The 21,366-nt window shown below is 50.8% G+C and overlaps 2 protein-coding genes across 4 annotated transcripts; one reads left to right on the plus strand and one right to left on the minus strand.

Moving 5' to 3' along the window:
- Positions 1 to 43: 43 nt before the first annotated feature.
- Positions 44 to 11,131, plus strand: SUMF2 (sulfatase modifying factor 2). Of its 2 annotated transcripts, XM_065924756.1 has the most exons (9): positions 44 to 850; positions 2,477 to 2,633; positions 5,556 to 5,670; positions 6,431 to 6,475; positions 6,849 to 6,999; positions 8,107 to 8,162; positions 9,020 to 9,104; positions 9,283 to 9,427; positions 10,900 to 11,131. In XM_065924756.1, the coding sequence occupies exons 1-9, from the start codon at positions 784 to 786 to the stop codon at positions 10,982 to 10,984; spliced, it is 906 nt and encodes a 301-aa protein (XP_065780828.1). In that variant the 5' UTR covers positions 44 to 783; the 3' UTR covers positions 10,985 to 11,131. The 2 variants fall into 2 exon arrangements, with proteins under 2 accessions (XP_065780828.1, XP_065780829.1); XM_065924757.1 differs by lacking the exons at positions 6,849 to 6,999; positions 8,107 to 8,162.
- A 339-nt stretch (positions 11,132 to 11,470) lies between these two features.
- On the minus strand, positions 11,471 to 20,748 carry PHKG1 (phosphorylase kinase catalytic subunit gamma 1). Of its 2 annotated transcripts, XM_065924754.1 has the most exons (10): positions 20,597 to 20,748; positions 17,993 to 18,082; positions 17,054 to 17,232; positions 16,570 to 16,624; positions 14,307 to 14,372; positions 13,868 to 14,031; positions 13,375 to 13,465; positions 13,081 to 13,234; positions 12,795 to 12,920; positions 11,471 to 12,414 (listed from the first exon to the last, which is right to left on the minus strand). In XM_065924754.1, exons 2-10 carry the CDS (start codon positions 18,073 to 18,075, stop codon positions 12,169 to 12,171), a joined length of 1,164 nt encoding a protein of 387 aa, XP_065780826.1. In that variant the 5' UTR covers positions 18,076 to 18,082; positions 20,597 to 20,748; the 3' UTR covers positions 11,471 to 12,168. The 2 variants fall into 2 exon arrangements, with proteins under 2 accessions (XP_065780826.1, XP_065780827.1); XM_065924755.1 differs by lacking the exons at positions 16,570 to 16,624; positions 20,597 to 20,748 and having other exon boundaries at positions 17,993 to 18,084.
- Positions 20,749 to 21,366: the final 618 nt, after the last annotated feature.

The following is a 21,366-nucleotide window of genomic DNA, read 5'->3' on the forward strand; positions in this document are numbered from 1 at the left end:
TCCATCCAGTGGTTCACAAGTTAATAAAGGGGATTCTGAACTGGCAGGGCCTCTAGACTTTGTTCAGTCTCCCAGTCGTGTCCGACTGGCTCTTTGCAAGCCCATGGACTGCAGCATGCCAGGCCTCCCGGCCCCTCACTATCTCCCATTTTGCCCAAGTTCACTTCCATTGCATAAGTGATGCCATCCAGCCATCTCATCCTCTGACGCCCTCTTCCCTCAACCATTCCCAGCATCAGGGGCTTTTCCAGTGAGTCAGCTGTTCACCCCAGACGACCAAAATACTGGAGCTTCAGCTTCTAGACCTTAATCCTGAGGAAATAGCTTTTTCTTAATTAACCGGTTCTAGAACACAACGTCGGAGAAGGCAATGGCACCCTACTCCAGTACTCTTGCCTGGAAAATCCCATGGAGGAACCTGGTAGGCTGCAGTCCATGGGGTCGCCAAGTCAGACATGACTGAGCGACTTCACTTTCACTTTTCACTTTTATGCATTGGAGAAGGAAGTGGCAACCCACTCCAGTGTTCTTGCCTGGAGAATCCCAGGGATGGGGTCGCACAGAGTTGGACACGACTGAAGTGACTTAGCAGAACACAATGTGGGAACTTGGGACTCTAGTCCCTGCCTAACTCCGGACTTCCAGCTGGGTGGGCTCTCGGGAGCAGTGCGCACGCGCGCGCAGGGCACGGCCGCCGACGTGAGGCGTGCGGGGCGCCTGCGCAGCAGAGCCGCAGGGTGGTGCTATTCCTGCAGCGGTGCTCACGGGGCTGGTGTTCCCGGCATGGGAACTTCGCTGTCGCCGCTGCTGACTGTTCTGTCGCTCCTCTCCGGCCGGTGGCTCGAACTAGGTCAGTGTGCTGGCCTGCCCGACTGTCTCAGGAGGCAGGAGGAACGGGGTGGGGCGTTCGGCCACCGCGGCTGGCAGCGCCTGGAGGTACCTCCCAGAGGCGGCCAACTGGGCGAGGGGGTTAACAGCTTATATCGTTGTATTTCACTTTTTATTTTAACTTTTAATTTATTATTCTGGAATCTTTTGAGCATAAAAAAATTAAAACGAGCCTCTCCAGCCTGCCCCCCACCCCCCACCCCGCACGTACCTTTTCCCAGTTTAAACAGTTGCCAGTTTTAATCTTGGTTGTTTGGAACCCCTTCCATTTTTCCATTACTTTGGGAGATTTAGTTTGGAGTGAATTGAGGCACGATATAGTTTTATTCGTAATTATTTAGTTTGAATAGCCAAAAAGACAAGAAATCACACACACACACACACACAAAGTGTCACTAACTCTCCCACCTAAAAAATTAACAATACTCCTTAATGTCATTGAACATCCAGTTAGTGTTCAAATTCATCTGCTGTGTTCTTAAATTATAGTTTACTTGTTGAATTAATGTCAAAATAAAATTCAAATATTGCTATTGTGTGTTGTTTCTTAATTCTCTTTTAGTCTGAGAAGTTCCTGCTTGCTCTATTCCACCCTCCAGCCTCCCTTAAAGATGATGAAATCATTAGTGTGTGTCAATGAGATCCAGAAAAGGGCCAAAGATAAGATTCTGGGGAACATGAAAACATGTGGACTCTGCCTTTAGGAAACTTATAGTACTTAGACATCTTTAGGTAAAAACAGAACAAAGTAGTACATCAAGCCAGAAAAGTGTGGCCTTTAGGGTCTTAGTTTCTTCCCGTCAAATGAGGGAGTTGAAATAAAGATCCTTTTAATTCTATGATTTTTTTGAGGTATTCAAACAGCAAGTATGAGAGAGTTCATTCGATTATTTGATGATAATTTTTGTGCACTTGTGCTAGGTGCCAGGTATAGCCTGGAAAAATAGATGTAGTTCTTTTCTTTCTTATATGATATAATGGAGAAGAGGCAAAGAAACAACATGAGCAGAAGAATGAGTGGCAAGTTGATAGATGTATTTAAAGGTTATGTTGTTGTTTAGTCGCTAACTCGTGTCCGACTCTTGCAACTCCAGGGACTGTAGCCTGCCAGGCTCCTCTGTCCGTGGGATTTCCCAGGCAAGTATTCTGCAGTGGGTTGCCATTTCCTTCTCCAGGGGATCTTCCCAACCCAAGGATCAAACCTGTGTCTCCTGCATTGGCAGGCAGATTCTTACAATGTTTAGATTTATCTCACTGGGACAAAGGGTTATCATGTAGAGGGACAGAGACGTAAAGAAAGAAAATCATTTGTTGAAAACCTGCCATGTGCTAAACATTTCACACTTTTAATATAGCCATGCATTTGAGTTAGATATTACCCCCATATAGATGAAGAGAATGAAATCCAGAAGAAGTAATTTGCCCACAGTCATTCAGCAAATTAAGTGACAGAATAAGAATTTAAAGCCAAATTTTTCGGCCTCCAGATTTTTTCACTATAGCATTGAGCCTTACATATGATCCAAATATTACCACTTATTTTATATATGTTCATGTAATTAATGACCACTTTCTTTTTCCTCTGCAGGAAATGGACAGACAACCAACATGGTCCCGCTGCCAGGTGGGAGATTCCAGATGGGAACCAACTCACCAGACGGCAGAGATGGTGAAGGACCTGTCCGGGAGGTGACGGTAAAACCCTTTGCCATCGACATATTTCCTGTCACCAACAAAGACTTCAGGTACTCTCAGTGTTCTTCCAGGAGAAGTAACTCCTGGAAGAGTTATTCTAATATTTCACAATATTTAAAAGGAGATTAGCTTGTTCACTATCAGAATATCATCTTTGCAAGTGTTACCTGCATTTTCCAGATGAGGACTCTGAAGTCCAAAGAGGTTTACTTCATTTTTCATTAGTGGCCAACTGGGCCTGTAACTCAGATCCCCTGACTCTTGAGCCAGTGGATTTTTCCATGCACTAGGCATACCACTGAGAAATATGGGCAGAAGTCAGACACTCTTCAACAGGGGAGGGGGAATCGGGAGAAGGGTCATAATAGTTGAGAGTTCCTTAAATTCCCTTTATATTGGGTTGGCCAAAAAGTGTGTTTGGTTTTAAGTTGAAATGACGTATTTTCCAGTTTCAACAAGGACGTTATTGAACTAACTGAACAGACTTCTTGACCAACCCAGTATTACTTAGGGAAATGGAATTATTTCCAGAATCAAACATTTTGATTCCAGCTTAATCTAAGAAGCCATGTTGAATGCCTCAATGTCCCCACAGTGATACATTATGAGTAGGTTAAAGTAGAAAATGATCCAGCATATGTTTGTAATTTACCTTCAAACAGTGGAGGGAGGAGTATATAGAAAGGAGGCAGAAAGAGAGAGGGGAGGATGGGAAGACAAATAAAGCAATGTGAAAAATGACTTAAATTTTACATTTGTGGATTTAAAACTTTTTAAGATCAAAACTTGCTGGTGAAAATTGATTCAGGAGACTCAGGCTAAAATAAGCGTAAAGATTGTCAGTAAACTCCTCAGGCCTTTTGACTCATTGGTTCCATATCTAGGGATTTGTCTTGAAGAATTAAGGTTGTCAAAACAAGTTTAGCTAAAAAGGTGACCTTGCAAATAAATGTTAACAATTTAAGGATCACTTAAATATATTGTATCAATATAACAGAATACTTAGCAGCCTTAAAAAACCTGTTGTCAAAAAGAGATAGTTAAAAAGTGTTGTGAAGAAAGGTTACAAAATACTACATAGGATATGGCCCAGTTTTTTAAACTATGTGTATAAAATAAATAAATAAATAAACTGTGTGTATAGAATGTATATGCATTAAAAAGAACTGGAAGATGCAGTATTGCATGAGGTGATGGATTTTGCTCATGTTTTTTGCGATTTCCAAATGAAAATAATGACAGGAAGAACCTTATGAAAGCAATTTACGAACCCTTGAATGGGGACATCCCTGGCAGTCTAGTGGTTAAGACTCTGTGTTCCCAGGGCAGGGCACTGGTTCAGTTCTTGGTCAGGGAACTGAGATTCTGCATGCTGCACAGTGTAGCCAAAATAAATAAATAAAATAGAGATGTCATCTTTAAAAAAAAAAATACTTGGTTGTGGAGTGAAGAGGGAGCGAATATAGACACTATCTTGGTGTGATAATGTATGGTTTTAGTTTTTTCCTTTTTACCTATGTTTTCTCATGTTTCTATAATATAATGTTATATATGCTTTAAAAAACATTTTTAAAAGGAAAGTTATTAAAATCAAAGGAGAAATCACCTCTGATCAGGCTCACACCACATCATGACAACCATAAATTGCTAGCTAGATAGATGCATTCTTTTATGTTTCAAATGATGACCTTTTAGATGAAGGAAGTATAATGTCACCTCCAGTAAGCCCCTAAACTTTGCTTAGAACCCATAATCTGTGTTTACCTCTCTGGAAAGAGTCTCAAACCATTCAGATGGTCAGAGGTCAGTAAGTAGCTATTGCTACCAAATCTCACCTCCTCCTGCATTCTCAGTACCCTTTGAAGGGTGAACAGTTTCTTCTCATATCAGAGGGCTGATACCAACCGGGTACTCTCCGTCCAGAGAAAACAATCTGTCTTATCCTGGAAATCTGCATGTTGAGATTGGCTCAGTCATACCAAACTATATGAAAATCCATTCTAAAATCTCAGCAAGTCATTAAAAAAAAATATATTCATTTATTTATTTGGTGACATTGGGCCTTAGTTGCAGCACTTGGACTCTCTAGTTGTGGCTTTCAGGTTCAGTAGCTCCTCGGCATGTGGGATCTTAGTTTCCCTACCAGGGATCGAACCTGCATCCCCTGCATTGCAAGGCAGATTCCCACTGGACAACAGGGAAGTCCCTCAGCAAGTCACTGCGATTTAACTCAATTTCTCTCATCTGTCTGAGGGAGATAGTAAAACCTATTCTCCCTTCCTCCCATGATCGATGTGAAATTAAGTATGTGATGAAGAGAGACCAACTCCCTGCCCTTGAATCTTCTTAACAGCTTTATTCACTATCTCCAAAAACTGGAGATAACCCAGAAGACCTGCAGCTGGTGAATGGATAAACAAAATCTGGTCTATCCATCCAGTGAAATACTACTGAACAATAAAAAAGAACAAAAACTGCCCCCAAAAAAGGGAACAAACTACTGACACTGTCAACAACACGGATGATTCTTGGAAGCAGTATGCTAGGTGAAAGAAGCCAGACCCCAAAACTACATACTGCATGATTCAGTTTATGTGAATTGATATTCTGGGAAAGGCAGAACTATAGAGACAAAAAACAGAGCAGTGATTGAGGAGGCATCAGGGAATTTTGGGGGGCAGTTAATGGAACTGCTCTGTATCTTGATTGTGACAGTGACTATATATGCTTTATCAAAACTCACAAAACTATACCCCAGAAAGTATGAATTCTCCTGTTTGTGAGCTGCACACACAGAAACAAATTTTAAAAGAAAATCTGCTCAGGCTCTCAGGTTAATTCCTTGTAGTTCCTAAAGACTCTATGATGTGTGACTAATAGGATAAGGGTGGATGAGGTTTACTGGAGCAAGAGAGGGTGAGGGTGGAGCCCAGAAGCCTGTCAGCTAAACTCTATGAAATCTCTCTTTTTAGGGAGTTTGTCAGGGAGACGAAGTACCGCACAGAGGCTGAAGTGTTTGGGTGGAGCTTTGTCTTTGAGGACCTTGTCTCTGATGAGCTTAGAAACAAAGCAACCCAGAAAATGCAGGTAAGAGAACCCAGGGTTGCAGCTGGGCTCATGGGAGTGGGACCTGGGCCGAGAACCCTATGGGTTCTAGGGGGTCACCTGGGCCACAGTAGAGACTCGAACCTGAGAACCAGAGGCAGGGAAGAAGCCAGAGAGACCCACCCTGGAAGAGCCAGATGAACACACACTCCCGGGACGTTCACTCTGTGCTGAGGTCCGCATAGAGAGACCCTGTAAAGATGCAGATAATACATAGGGTTCAGGGTACTCCCTGGACCAGCCAGAGAACCCCTGGAGAAGCCTCCTTCTAATAAGGGTGGTGAGGTGTCAAACTTTAAAGATTCTGAACACAGGGGCTTCCCTGGTGGCTCAGTGATAAAGAATCTGCCTGCCAACACAAGAGATGGGGGTTTGATCCCTGATCCAGGAAGATCCCACATGCCAAGGAGTGACTAAGGCCATGTGCTACAACTACTGAGCCTGTTCTCTAGAGCGTAGGAGCCCCAACTTCCAAAGCCCATGAGCCTCGATAAGAGAACCCACCACAACGAGAAGCCCGTGTACCGCAACTAGAGAGTAGCCCCGCTCACCCTAGCTAGAGGAAAGCCAGCGCAGCAGCAAACACCCCGCACAGCCATAAATAAATAAATAAGTAAAGATCCCAGACACAGCCTCACTTGGACCACCTGAGTCTCGGCCTGAAGTCTCTGCCTCCTAGGTGTCTGTCAGGAAGGGGCCTCGCTGGGTCAGAGCACCTTGTAATTGCACTCCTTTTTTGCAGTCTCTCCTCTGGTGGCTCCCAGTGGAAAGGGCATTCTGGAGGCAGGTAAGGGTTGGTTCCTCTCGTTTTCTACCGCTGCTGACTCTCATTGTGGAAGCCTGGCTTCCCATGATCCCTTGCCCATCTGGGAATACTGAGTTTAAAAGGATGACGGAGAAATTTCAGGGAAGCAGCCAAGTTGCCCTGTGCGCTCTGCCCCAGTCCTTTTCCCCTGGCCCGTCCCCTTTGTCCGCTTTCTCCCTTTTGTCTCCCGTAGTCCTTCTTTCTGTCTCTGGACCTCTCCTCACTCACCAGACTCTCTCTTCCTACTTCCTTGCTCCATCTAGTGGTAAAAGCTGAACTCAGGCACCCTAAGCGTAGCCTTCCTCAGACTTCCACGAGCTCCCAGAAGCTTGTCTCACTTCATCCTGGCTGTCAGCCTGCAGGTCCTGGCTCTGGAATCCGAGAGAAACTGGAGTTCCCAGTGGTACACGTGAGCTGGAATGATGCCCGTGCCTACTGTGCTTGGCGGGGGAAACGGCTGCCCACTGAGGAAGAGTGGGAGTTTGCTGCCCGAGGGGGCTTGAAGGGTATAGAGACGCCAGGGCGCTCTCCCTTGATTCTTTCTCTCCATCCTGCCTTGCATGGGGGTGGGGGGTGGGCTTCAAAAGGTGGGACGGGCTCACACTCCCTGGGGTAGTGCTTCTTACACTCTGTGGTCATGGATCAGTTGTTACTTCTGTCTCAAACCAGTACTTCCATAAAATACCATAAAAATAACTAGAAAATGGAATGAAAATTTAATTAGTGGAGACTCCACAGACATGTGCCACTTCAGATAAATATAATCAGAACCATGTGGCATAAGGAAAAGTATTACCTACACTGGATACCTTTTCCATAGCTGTGGAGGGATTAATGTGACAAACTGCTGTTTGTTCATAACTCAGTTATTTTTCAGTCCTAACTAAACAAAAAGTTAGAGTGAAATAGCAATTCCCCATATTCACTGCCTCTACACACTCTTTGAATGAACACCAGCTATACCCATAGTCAGTATTGTTAATGTAATAAATGAGATTGCTTGTTCATTGATCCAGTCTAAGTCCAATGAACAAGTCTCTCAATGCTTACTCTCGGTTTCTATACTTACCCCAGCATGAGTGGGTAACAGATAGTTTACAGAATGGCACTGGTCCAGGGAGACCGGGATGGGGAATTCGTGTAACTCTATGGCTGATTCATATCACTGTATGACAAAACCCACTGAAAAATAAAAAAAATAAAAAAATAAATAAATAAAATAAAATTAATTTGATTATAATGTTACTAACATTATTCAAATAAGCATACCCATACAACAAAATATAAACCAGATATAAATCTTTAATACTGATAAAAATTTAAAATTAAACCAAAGTAAGTATTTCCTCAAAAAAAAAAAAAAAAAAAAAAAGAATGGCACTGGTCCATAAACCACACCTAGGATTGTGCTGTCCAGGAACAAAACAGAAGTCAAGGGCTCTGAGTGTAATTCTGTGAGGGCAAGGGAAGGGCATGAGATGTCAGAGTGAGAAATCTTACTCTTCTTTCTCATCACCTCTTCTCTTCCTTTCGGTCCCCTCGCTCCTTCTGTCTTTCCCTTCTTCCCCAACCCTTCACCTCTCCCCTCCGCTGTTTCCTTGCCCACCTGGCAGGTCAGGTGTACCCCTGGGGAAACAAGTTCCAGCCAAACCGCACCAACCTATGGCAGGTAAGACAAATTCCTCGCCCTTGTTCTTTTCTCAGGGTGTGGATTGAGACTTGCTGCGGGCCGGGCATGGCATTAGGCCATGGGACTCAGGGGCCTTCATGTTCTAACAGACCGGAAAACTAGTAAAGGGGTAAGGCGAAAGACAGCGTAGTAGTGGGGCTGCGTAGTGAAGATGGGCAGTGTGTGCTCCGGCGCGCATCCCTGCCTGGGACAGTGGGGGAGAGACTAGACGGTGAACATGCCATTTGAGCTGGTGGAACTGGAGCTTGCCAGGAGAAAAGTGGAGGAAACAACAAGCGTGTCAGCAGTGGGAAAGGGTACAGCATGTTCAGAGACGTGACAGACTCTTAAGGGCTGGTGCTCAGAGCCAATGCACTCTAATAGAAAGAATAAGTTGAACAAATGACGTCAGCAAACACCAGTTACTTGTTCCAGAATCTTGGTGGTAAAGAGCAGGAGGTGAGGGAGAGGGTCAGGGCAGGTGAGGGAGAGTGCAGCCTGTTGGTGGTGGAAGGGCAGGCGAAGGTACAGGGGAACGCTGGTTCCTGTAGGGAGAGGCGGGGTACAGAGCGGGCAGGTGGGGCCTTTCCTCTGAAGGCACATGGGGCTCATGCGGCTGAGAGTGGAGAAGTTGTGGGTGGGCTGGGCAGGTGTGGACACACAGGGAACCACACAATTCCTAATCCAGTCAGGAGGTCATGGTGGAGGACATGAGGCAGCTGGCTTGGGACCTCAGGTCACTGCCCCATGCCCTTCCCCTGCCCCAGAGGGTGCCTCAAGACGGCCTTGGTTAAAACCCTTCTGGGCAAGTGGACGGTACATCCTGAAGCCTAAACATCGCCTCCCACCCACCCCAGGGAAAGTTCCCCAAGGGCGACAAGGCTGAGGATGGCTTCCACGGCATCTCCCCCGTGAACGCTTTCCCCCCACAGAACGACTACGGTAAGACTGCACAGCGGGTTGCTGTCAGCGTTCACAGGTTGGTTGGTGGAATGGTTCTGCCTGGTGGTCGAGGCAGGAGAAGCAGCGCAGGGATGCATTTGGTCCCCCGGGCCGTTGTTAGTCAGGGCGGGTGGGGGTGGCATACCCAGCCAGGGCCTGACCTGCCACTGTGCCGCAGGGCTATATGACCTCGTGGGCAATGTATGGGAGTGGACGGCGTCACAGTACCAGGCTGCCGACCAGGACATGCGTGTCCTCCGGGGGGCGTCCTGGATCGACACAGCTGACGGCTCTGCCAACCACCGGGCGCGTGTCACCACCAGGTGAGGGGCTGGGTAGTGGGCACTGTGGGGCTGGGTAGCGGGCACTGTGGGGCTGGGTAGCGGGCACTGTGGGGCTGGGTCCTGGTCTCCTGGAGCACAGGTAGCACCGGAGCTGGTGTGGGCACTGCTTCCACACCTGTCTCTCCACTGGGGGGGTATGGGTCCAGAAGAGAAAGGAAGCCAAACTCACCAGGTAAAGCCAGGAGCCCGGTGCCTTTTCCTGCCAGCTCTCAGCACCGAGGGAGACTGTGTCTGACATCTTAATATATGGGTTTCTCTTCTCCTCATAACTAGGCGTGCAGAGGGAGGGGACTGGAATGGCCACATCAATAGGTTAAGGCCAGGGATCATTGAAATATTAACTCTTCTAACAAGAGGGCACGTAAAAAGACATTTTCTGCAACCATTTTGTTTTACAATCAAGGAAAAATAGACTCAGGGGGCGGTCCTGGGACCTGCTCATTTCATACGGATGATTAGTGACAGTTAGTGCTGGCCCCTGAATGGTAGAGTTCCCAGCTCCCAAATTGCCTTCTAGGACTTTCTGCTTTGTCTGTAGATTTGTTTTGATTAATCTCCCTGCAGCTCCTCCTGCTCCTGGGTTCCATAAGGATGGTAGAGGGGCGCTGTGGCTTAGCCTCACCTTTTTCTGTTTTGTAATGTTTATTTACTTATGTGTTTGCCTGCATTGCATCAGGCAGGATCTTCCATTGTGACTCACAGACTCTCTAGTTGTGACATTCAGGCTCAGCTGCAGTGCACCGGCTTACTTGCCCCGAGGAATGTGGGATCTTCATTCCCCGACCAGGGATCGAACCCCACTCCCTGCATTGCAAGGCAGATTTTTAACCACTGGGCCACCAGCGAAGTCTTTCCCGTTTTACCTTAGGACAAAGTAGTGGAGAAAGGATTCGTCTGGGGACCAGGAAATTGGGTTTGCTGCTGATTCCGCTGAAGCAGTGGTTGCCCTTGGGCAAGGCATTTAAGTCTTCCTGGTATCTGATTCTGGGGTCTGTGAGGTGGTAAACAAAACCTACCCTCCAGAGCAGTAAGAGAAATAGCAAATGCAGTAATCCCTGTGAAAGTTCTTTGAGAAGTGTGAGTACTGATTGACGCTATGATGTTCTCACTTGTTGCCAACAGGTTCTTTTTGACTGAGTTATTAGTCTAAGCTACCAACAGCTGGAATTTATTAGGCACGGCCTTTCCTGCCTCTCATGCAGTCTCAGGCCCCCCCTCTCTTCCTCCACCCTGTCCCAAAGTCCCTTCTCACCTCTCCCACCCCCAGGAATGGCACGCCCTCTGCACCTGCCCTCATACCACTTTTCTTTCCAGACCAGGCCCTCCCCAGTCCCCAGCCCCCAAACCTCCCAGACCACAGCAGGCCCTGGGAGCTGGAGCAGGAGAGCTGAGTGAGGCCCAGGCCCCTTTCTCAGCAGATGTCCATTTTCTCTCCCTTTCTCTGGTGGCAGGATGGGCAACACTCCAGATTCAGCCTCAGACAACCTAGGCTTTCGCTGCGCTTCCAGTGCAGGCCGACCGCCAGGGGAGCTGTGAGTGGCCATGCAGAAACCAGAAGAGTCCCATGGCACCTAGGCCACTCCCCGGCCACATTGCAAACACAGCCAGACTCCAGAAGACCTCCATCCCCTTCCCCATCCTCTGTGGCAGGCACCTCTCCCCAGGGCAGGAAAGGATCCTGACCTCCACAGAGGGGTGACACTGTGTCTTGGAGAAGGGGCCCAGCTTATTGATTGTGGCCAGGAGCTGGATATTTATCTTAGAGGTCAGATATTGACCATATAGGGGCCAAATACTCAAACAGTTGGGACACTGCTCAGACAGGCAGTTTGTGAAAAAAATTTTCAATCTCCTCCTTCCCCCTTTCATGATGTCTGACCCAGGGATCTGACATTATTCAAGGCAGAATCTCCCCCAACCCAGGAATCGAACCAGGGTCTCATGCATTGCAGGCGGATTCTTGACCAACCGAGCTCTCAGGGAATCCAGAATCTCCCCAGGCCTCCTTATTTTCCTAGCAAGTTGCCATAAAAAGAAAATGATTCCTTTATTTGCCTTATTTGTGGGGTTTCACACATCTCCAAGGGAACCTGGTTTCCAGCACATGAAATGCAGTTCCATGGGCTCTTTAAAGCTCAGTGTCAGTCTTAAAAGGGTCTAGGAGAACCATGGATTTACCAGATGAGACTGTGCACCATGGGAGTCACAGAATGAATAATACTCAGAAGAAACAGCAGATGAGTCCCTTTCTATTGTTTTCTATTGTTAATTATGCAAGGGCTCCCACATGCCTCTATAAACGTCCCCAGAGAAGAACTGGCTCCGGTGGTGTCTGGATATTGTGGGGTCAGTAAAAATCGTCTGTGATTGTGATTCTCAGACTGGTCTCTTTCATCCTCACCCTGGGACCCTCTGGGCAGTGCACTGAGTGTCAGTAACTCTGGGGCTCCCAGAGGAGAAGCGGAGATGGTAGTACACCTGGGCAGTGGAGCTGCGAGAGGCTCCAGGTTCTAGACCGCAGCTGGTCCCCGGGGGGCCTGGCTCCGGCTGCACTGACCAGCAAGTGATGCCCCTGAGAGCGGGGAGTGGCCCCGGTTCCTGGGGTCCTGGCCAGGGCCAAGTGCACCCTCTGGACAGGGCCCTGCACACGCTGTCACCCCCTTTCGGTGGCTTCTGCACCCTGCCTTACCCCCACCCCACCTACCCGACCGGCCCTCCCCTCAGAAGTCCTCCTCAACCAAGGAGAGGAGCACGGCCTTGGGCGTGTTCTCGAAGAGGGCCGCCCGGTTCTGCTGCTGCCCCTTCTTCACCCAGTGACCATAGATCCGGAAAGCGTAGGCATCGATGAGTCGCCGCAGAGGCCGGAGGGCGTAGGGGTCTCGAATGACGATCTCCCGGGTCACGGGCTTCACCCGGCGGTACTGGTAGTAGATGCGCACGGAAGCCAGCACCGTCAGGCAGATCACCTGCGGGAGGCGGGGCCTGAGCACGGGGCCACACACCCCCGGGCCTGTTTCCTCCCGCGTCCAGCGCAGGCCGACCCGAGCTTGTATACCTCCAAGCCTCGTGTGGCTTCGGCTGGGCGCGTCCTAGCGTCACCGACCCCCGACCCCAATTACCCCCATTACCCCCATTCCCGCCCTACCCGCCAGCGCAGGCTTTTAGGCTGTCAGCACCAGAAGAAACTGAGCTGGAACCATCACAGGGCTGGGTGGGAGGGGGAAGGGCGGGTGCTCTGGAAACGCCGTGGTCGTAAGGAGTCCTTATGAAGGGCACTGGGGTCCTGGGTTTCAGGGGCCCCAGCGCCCGCCCCGGGGACCCTGAGTGGGAGGCGAGCCCGCAGTACCTTGAACTTGCCCCGGGGGCTGAAGTGACGCACTTCCTCCACCACGTACTGCTGGAAGAAGGGGTGCGCCAAGGCCTCTTCTGCCGAGCAGCGGCTCTGGGGGCTCACCACCAAGAAGCGGGAAACCTGAGAGAAACAAGGCGGAACGGAGGACGTGTCAGGCCGGGGTCTCTCCCCCAGCAGGCGCCTCCATCTCTCCCACCGCTCCCCCCGACGCCGACCCCCACGCCGGGAACACTGGACTTGCCCCTCGCCTGCCCGGGAGCCAGCACACCCGGCCTCTCACCAAGTCCTTCACGGTGTCCGAGTAATCGTCCCATTCCGGTGAGCCAAACTGGTAGTTGCCACTCATGATCATTCTCAACATCAGCATCTGCTTGCGGTGCCAGAAGGGCGGGGAGCCGGCCAGCAGCGTGTACATGATGACCCCCGTGCTCCACCTGGCACCGGGGGAGCGGCGGAGGGAGGCAGGTGGGCGGGCTGTAGCTCCCACCTCTATCACCCCCTCGCCTGCCAGGTGCTCCCGGTCAGAGGGCACCCCTGTCCCTACGGGTCACCTCCCTTCCCCCAACACACTCACATGTCCACCTCCTTCCCATAGCCAGGGTGGTCATCGTTCATGGAGCACTCAATGATCTCAGGGGCCAGATAACTGGGGGTCCCACACACCTCTGCAGGGACAGTTTCCATCGGGGCAGGTCAGCAGAGGCACATGGAAGAGAAAGGCCCACAGAGACAGTGGACATGGAACTGAAGTGATATGGCCAGATTGGGACTCTGAACACAGCCCCAGGCTCAGAGCCAAGGGCAGGCCAGGGTGCTGGCTCCTATGGCCACCCGCTTGGGGCCTGTCAGTGGCTTGGTTATAGGAGCCAGCACTGGCCTGGAACACAGGCAGTGGGAACTTGGCTCAGCCCAGTCCCGGGAAGAAACACCCAGCCTTGAAATGGTAAGATTTTTTATTCTGGGGGGGGGGGGGGCGGGCAGGTGGGAAACCCGGGCAGTCCCTGTTCCCGGGAGAGCTGATGAGAGAGCCTGAGCCCCTGATACGGGCCAGGGCCACGTTACCGGACCTCGCAGCTTCTCTCCTGGCTCCAGCTGGCAGGAAAAGCCAAAGTCTGTAAGCTTGATGTTCATGTTATCGTCCAGGAGGATGTTCTCGGGCTTCAGATCCCGATGCACGATGTTGAGTCTGTGCAAGGTGGCGATCACCTCCAGCAGGGCTCTCATGATCTTCCTGGGGTGGCACAGGCATACATTACCCACATCTGCTACTCTGCAGGGTCAGGTAACAGGTGGGGAGACCGAAGCCCATAGGCCAGCCCGACTGCAAGTGACAGAGGACTCCAGACAGGCGGGCCCACCTAGGCTGGATCAAGGAAGGAGGGATGCTGCCATAGCCCATGGCGCACACTCCCCAACCAGACCAGTGCATGCTACGCCGCCTCCATGACCTCTGTGCCTAAGCTGGACTCAGACTGGAAGTAGAGAGAGGGGTAAGTGGACCCTCACCTGGTCTCCTTCTCACTCAGGGTGACCTTCTCAGTGAGGTAGTCAAAGAGCTCCCCTCTCTTCATCCTGCGGGGACAGAGGATTTGTCACAGGATGGACCAGCAGGCTACCCCCCTCCTTACCCTGTTTCCCACCTAACACTCCAGGGGCAAAGTGGCCCACTCCCCACGAAGGACCACAATCTGCAGGGAGGAGCTGGGGAAGTGAGTGGAGAGGCTGTCTGGGAAGTTTGGAGGAAGAACAAGGGACACTGGAGGGGTGGGGTGGCACCATTGTGAGGGTCCCCCATGTGTGGGAGTGACAGCATGGACTGGAACCCATCAAAGTCAAAATCAGTTGGGGGAGGAGAGAGGGACTCTGAGTCACTGGCCCAAGGTCCCAGACCCAGATTAGAAGGACCAGAGTGTCCTGACTTTTTCCAGGAACAAATGGAAGCAGCAGCAGTACAAGTGATGGAGCAGCCGTTTTGCCTGTTTTTGGATTTCTTAGGATTAAGAAGTGTGGTTCCATCTTCCCACTTGGGAGGATCTAGAAGGAGGTCTCTGCTGGAATAATCTAGTTATACCCTGGAGGGCAACTTGAGGCAGCATTAAAAATAACTTCCCAAGCAACTTCTTCAAAGGTTAGAGACATTTGAGCTGCCCCCAAGGGCTCTACAGGACTGAGCCACTGAGCAGGTTTGAGACAGCTGCAGCTGGGCAAGGCTAGGAAAGTCTCCCTTGGTTGAATAAAAAAGGTGCATCCTGCCCACCCCTGCAGGGAAAGCAGGGTCCAAGAGATTTTAGCCAGTATCAGAGGGAGACAAGAAAATCCTTGAACTTAGCTGGTGCAGCGTGGGGTGGGGGGTGGGGGGCAGTTCTCTTTGAAGAGCAGCCCAGAAATTACAGATATAATCCTTGTTTCAGACATTATCAGTACCATGTTCCTAAAAAGCAATGTGTGTCTCCGGTTTTGATCACTTCAATTCCGTTTAAAACACACTAGGAGAATTCACTAATGGCAGCAGCAGCAGCAAAAAGATATACCAGTAAACACTGGGACACTGCAAGGTCCATCAGCAGGCTCCTGCCTTCCTAGAGCTGGCAGTTTAATTGTACACAAAGGCCACATTAAATGGTGTCTCCACGAAAGCAAGTAACACTGTGCATGTTCAGTATTGTGACAAAAAAAAAAGTTCCAATGATACAAAATCTGCTTGAACAATTCTCTGAAGTCAATCTAGTCCCTAGATGACAAGGAGCCTATCTCAATAGTCCTGTTGGTGCACAAGCAGGGGAATAGTGACGTGTTGTTGACAGTGATAATGGTGATGATGACGTTGATGATAATGTCAATCTTTGAACTACATGCCAAATAGAATCTCTACCGCCTGCCTGTCTCGTGGGCCTCTTGCACCAATACTGCTTCAGCTCTTCCCTCTGCTGGGGGCTCCTTCTCTGGGTCTTGGCTGGACTCTATCTCGCCCTTCATCCAGGTCTCTGCTCAGGTCAGTTCAGGAGAACATCCCCCACCCGCTCCCTCTGACCCTTGCTCAGCCCTGTGTGTCTGGATATGTGCATAATTCTGTGTGTGTTTTATGACTTGATTGCTTTCTCCTCACTCTCTGTGAAAACGAGTGCATGCAGTAGGTTTGCATATCCTCAGTGTCTAGAATAAGCATTGCCTGGCCACCCTGGTCACCATCGTGGTAGTTAGTAAGAACTAGCATTTACATTCGGAGAAGGCAATGGCACCCCACTCCAGTACTCTTGCCTGGAAAATCCCATGGGCAGAGGAGCCTGCTGGGCTGCAGTCCATGGGGTTGTGAAGAGTCGGACATGACTGAGCAACTTCACTTTCACTTTTCACTTTTCATGCATTGGAGAAGGAAATGGCAACCCATTCCAGTGTTCTTGCCTGGAGAATCCCAGGGACGGCAGAGCCTGTGGGCTGCCATCTGTGGGGTCGCACAGAGTCAGACACGACTGAAGCGACTTAGCAGCAGCAGCAGCAGTGTTTACATTGTGTCAGTCCCTGTGTATTTATTATTCCTGCAGTACTGATGAGAAAGCTGATGTGCAAAGTCATCCAGCCCAGCAGGGACCCAGGGTTCAAAATCTGGCAGCCTGACCCCAGGGGGCTGATCTGCCTACAGCCTCTGTGACCTTATTTGATGTCCACCCTGTAGGGGGCTGCCTGCTGGTCTCCAGGAAGCCCTGGATGCGGGGGGCAGAAGGGGGGACAACAGAATTTTCTCAGTTAGGCCCCAGGCCTGGGTACTTACAGATCAAACACCAAGAAGAAGAAGGTGTTGGTCTCATAAGTGTCCTTCAGCTGTACTGAAATGGAAATGGCTCATCTCAGGAGCAGGGGAGCCCAGGCGGGGCAGTGGAGGCGCAGGGGAGAGGGGATTAAAGGCGCTGTGGGCTGACTCAGAAGGTGGAGTGGGTATCAGGGTTCAAAGGAAGCCTCCCCCTCCCCTGGGAGAGGGGGCAGCCAGGGACTTTGAACTCCCCATTCCCCCACCCGCACCCCTGCCTGTCATCCCTTCTGTGGGACTGGAAGAGTAGGCTTGGAGCTGAATCCTGGGGGCAGGAAGGTGGAGCTGGGAGCCCCAAGCCTCCGGGCACTGGGCCAGCAGGGCCCTGGGTTGCGGGAGACAGTCTGGGTGTTTCTGGCTAGCTGCACTGGGGCCACACTCCCCGACCTGGGTTATCAGTACAGAGCAGTGGCAGAGCACCTTGCCGTGGCTCGGGGCCAGCACTCACTGATGTTGGGGTGTCCCGAGACCTTGCGCAGGATGTCCACCTCCTTCTGCGTGGCCTCTCGCAGCTCCTGCACCTCCTCGGAGCTGAAGCTGCCCCCGCCGGTGATGTCGATGATCTTCACAGCGTACTCCTGGCATGTGGGCTTGTGGATGCAGCGCCTGACGACGCTGCTCACTCCCCTGGGGGTGCAGAGGACAGATGGTCCCGGGGGCCCCTCACCCCGGGGGAGGCCCACATTTAGGCCACAGCAGAGAGGTCCTGCCTTGTCCCCCAACTCCCTGTGAGCTTCGGGGCAGCAGTCCCCAACTTTGGGGCCCATTTTTGGCACCAGGGGCCAGTTTCATGAAAGACAGTTTTTCCATGGACCCGTGGGATGAGGGATGGTTTTGGGTTGATTCATGCGCATTACATTTATTGTGCATTTTATTTCTATTAGTATTGCATCAGCTCCACCTCAGAGCATCAGGCATTAGATCCCGGAGGTTAGCAACCCCTGCTTTGGGGGACGGAAGGTTGAATAAGGCACAGGGGGTGGGGGTGATTTGCCTGGAGCCAAAGAGGAAGAAGTCTGCTTTCAGGCCTCCTGGTTCCTGGTTCAGTGCTCTTTCTCAGCACAGAGGAAGAAACGGTACACTCACTCCTAGGACCTCAAGCTTCATTCTGACACCTGATCCCTGACCCTGAGCCAAGGCTGGGTTTGGATGTGCTGTCAACAGCTCTGGGGTTGGGGAGTGGGGCTCCCTTTGCTGGGAGGGTCTCAGATCTGGGTGCCCTTATACCTGCTTCCTCCATCCAAAACCCCAAACTAAGGTTTTCTCCAAGTGGACAATGCTTTGGAGATGAAGACAGTCAGGGCTCAGAGTCAAGAAGAGATTGTTCCTGCCTGCAGAGCTGGCCAGAACCTCGGCTAGCACTTCGTGGGGGAGGTCTGGGCCTTACCTGCCCAGGATCTCCTTGGGCTCATAGTTCTCATAGAAGCCCTGTGCAGAATAGGAGTCTGGCAGCGACTTGTCCTGGGTCATATCAGCTCTAAAAGGGGAACAGAAAGAAACCGTCAGCCTTCCTGACCTAGGGGATGTGGTCTGTGAGGGCTAAAACCATCTCTCCTTTAGCTTTGTATTTCCTGGCAGAGGGCTGACCTCTTGTGAATATTCAAAATAAATGTTTGTGAATTTTATAGATGGCCAATGGGAATGTGCTGTATCACACAGGGAGCTCAACCTGGTGCTCTGTGTCAACCTAGAGGGTTGCAATGGGATGGGAGGTGGGAGGGAGGTTCAAGAAGGAAGGGACATTAGTACAGTTATGGCTGATTCCTGTTGGTACATGGCAGAAACCAACACAACACTGTAAAACAATTACCTTCAATTAAAAATCAGTAAAATTTTTAAAATAAAAAATAATTTTAAAAACACTTGTGAATTTTTAGAAAGCTCTGGAAAGAGCCCAGCTTGCTTCTCCCCACTGGTGTAAACTCTTGTGACCCCAGGTGACCATGTGGCTCCCAAAATGTTCTCCTTGTTAGCTGTCGCTCCCCAGAAGGAGCAGCAGATGGTCAGCTAGGTCCAAGCCAAGGTTCGAGGCAGGAATTAGACCACTGGGCCCCAGGGTTAGCTCTGACAAGGCCAACACACCCCTGGGTTTAGGAAGAACCACCAACAAACTCTGCAAAGGACAAATTAAAGTGCTATTTCTTTTCCTCTTTGAGGAGATGAAGCTGGTCCTGCTTTCCTTTGCCTGCCCTCTGCACTTGTGGAAAAGGTGAGAAGCTTCACGATTTCATCTTCAAATACAGCACCCCTATAATCTCACCTTATCGCTCCAGTAGTAACTGTCCTACCTGGAAAACACCTCTCCTTCCAGGACAGGCTTCCTATGCTTCCCACTGCTGCTTCCTCACTCTTGTCCTTAACCAGGACTTCTGTGTCACTCTCCCTCCTGCTCTCTACCTTCCTTCCTCTGTTCTCTCTCATTTCTTTTTTTCCCCTTCCTGTTTTTAAAAGTTTTTTTTTCCCCTATATTGTCGTTTTATTTTATTTTGGGGGCTGAACCACTGGGCATGCGTGATCCTAGTTCCCCAACCCGGGATCAAACCCACACCCCCTGCACTGGAAGCTTGGCGTCTTAACCACTGGACTACCAAAGAAGTTCCCTTTCCTCCTTCCTTTCTTTCTTTCATACTCTGAGAAGCGCTGGGCCAGGTGCTCCGAGGGATGCAGAGCTTGATGGGTGAGTCCTGGTCCCGGCCTCTGGTGACACTCGTGGACATGTGCCCACTTCATCCAACTGTGATGGTCTCTGGGACTTCCCAACCATCCCTCCCGCTGTGCCCAGGGCAGGTGTATTTCTAGTGCTGCTCCACAGATTTAAGTCAGCGGCCAGAGGTATCCCTCTGGCCCAGATTCCTGACCACAGGATGGTCCTGTCCTCAGCATGCCCCGGGCCCTACCTAACCATGACCAGTGAGCCCTGGGTGGTCCCACTGCACTGTGGGCAGAGCGGAGCCAGGACACTCGGGCCTGGACCCAGAGGAGCTGGCCAGCTTTGCTTTAGGAATGTGGAGGCCACTGGGCACTGAACTCCTTCCTCGCTCGGAGGATTTGAGGAATGGAGAAAATGCTGTACCAACTGGAAGAGGGGCAGAGAGAAAACAGGCATGAGCTTCCGCCCAGCACAGCCAAAGCTGCCTCTGGTCCCACTTCCATCCTGCTTTCTGGGTCCAAGAAGGCCTGGCCTGATCAAGGGGCCAGTTTGCTGACTGGCGGCAGCCCCGGCTGCCTGGGGACAGGCTGGCTGTTCCAGGAAGCCTGGTGTCCTCACTGCTGGGTGCCTGGTTACCGGGGGAAGGACAAGAATAACAAGAGTCTCCTCTGCCAGTGGCAGGCCTGGCGCTGCCTCCACTCCACCCTCGTCAGCAACCCTGGCTGAGCACAGGGGTGTCTGTTCCGAAGAAAAATTAACCCAGTTCCTGGTGAGTCCTGTAAAGTTCCAAAGCAGACATCTGTTCTCCCCCTCCCCACCTCTCAAAGTTGGGTAGGCGGTCTCTCCCTTCCCCCAGCCCTCCATGAGCAGAGAGTGTATCCAGCCCCAGCCTGGCATGCCATCCCATCCGGGTACCCCATCCCCTGGCATAACCAGCTCCACCCAAGTTCTGGTACTGGGCGGGTGGGTGGGGAGGTCCATCTTGCCCCATCCCCTTGCTCTAGGCCTAACTTGGGGCCAGCTTCGTGCCTCTGTCCACTGCCCCCACCTGCATCCCCCAAAACACCTTTGGAAAGGGTCCCCAAATGCGAGGACATAGCCCGGTCCTTTTTAGAACATGACATCTCTCCCTAAAACTGAGAGTCAGCGAACAGTCACAGGGATCTACTTTCTGTGGACAAATAACTTTCAAAAATCAATGCTGCCATTCTCCTGGGTTTGTCTACTGTCAGAAGTGGGGAGAAGTGGGCCTAGTGGGTTTGGGAGGGTTCTGTCTTCTCTACCCCATGACCTCTCCTGCTCCCCACCTGGCTTTTCTCACTCACTGACCCAGCTACTCACCGCTATGTCCTCGCAGGCCCTGGAGTGAACGGGATGGGAATCCCAAAGGTCCCGGACGCCCCTAGGGAGAGGGAACAGCGGAGGACTGAAGCGTGTCCCGAGCAGACACTTGCGGTCCGAGTAGCGTATCTTGCTGTTCTTCCTTCGGGCTTTGCTACTTGAGGACGGAAGGCTGATGTGCCAAAAATAAAGCACAACTGCAAAGCTGGGAGGCTGGCCAAGGCTTGGCAGGCCAAGTCTCACCAGGTGGTGACCTCTGGTGGAGGGTGAAGGAAGTTTGGGTGGCCTGGGAGCAGGCAGGACAGCATGTGGTGATCAGTCAGTGATGTCTTCCCTTGGGAGCTCACTCAGCCTCCAGGCCTGGAGAACAAAGCCAGCTTGCCAGGAATGCACTGGCTTCTCTGTGTGCTGAGCGCCCTGGAGACACCCTTGTGCACCTACCCTGCAAGCCTGACTGCTTGGGGGAGCCGCTCAGCTACGGTTTGTGTGACTGTCTAACCAAATGCAGACCTCAAAAGTTATCCAGTACTCCATCTCTGACCAGCCTCCAACATTTCATTCTTAACTCATTTTGTTTTCAGCCAGCAAGCAGTTCCTGATGAATGAGAGGAGGTCAATGTGCCAGGAAAAACACTTGGGTGCCAACTGTGGGTGGCTTTGGGCTCTTTGGGTGAGGGTCTTCATCAGTATGATTCTAGCTTAAGAGGTTGACAGAATTGGAAATGATGTATGCTGGCACAAAAGGGCACTTAAAAAAACATTTCAGACAA

The sequence above is a fragment of the Muntiacus reevesi genome, chromosome 2, assembly GCF_963930625.1.
Source record: "Muntiacus reevesi chromosome 2, mMunRee1.1, whole genome shotgun sequence".
Lineage (NCBI taxonomy): Eukaryota > Metazoa > Chordata > Mammalia > Artiodactyla > Cervidae > Muntiacus > Muntiacus reevesi.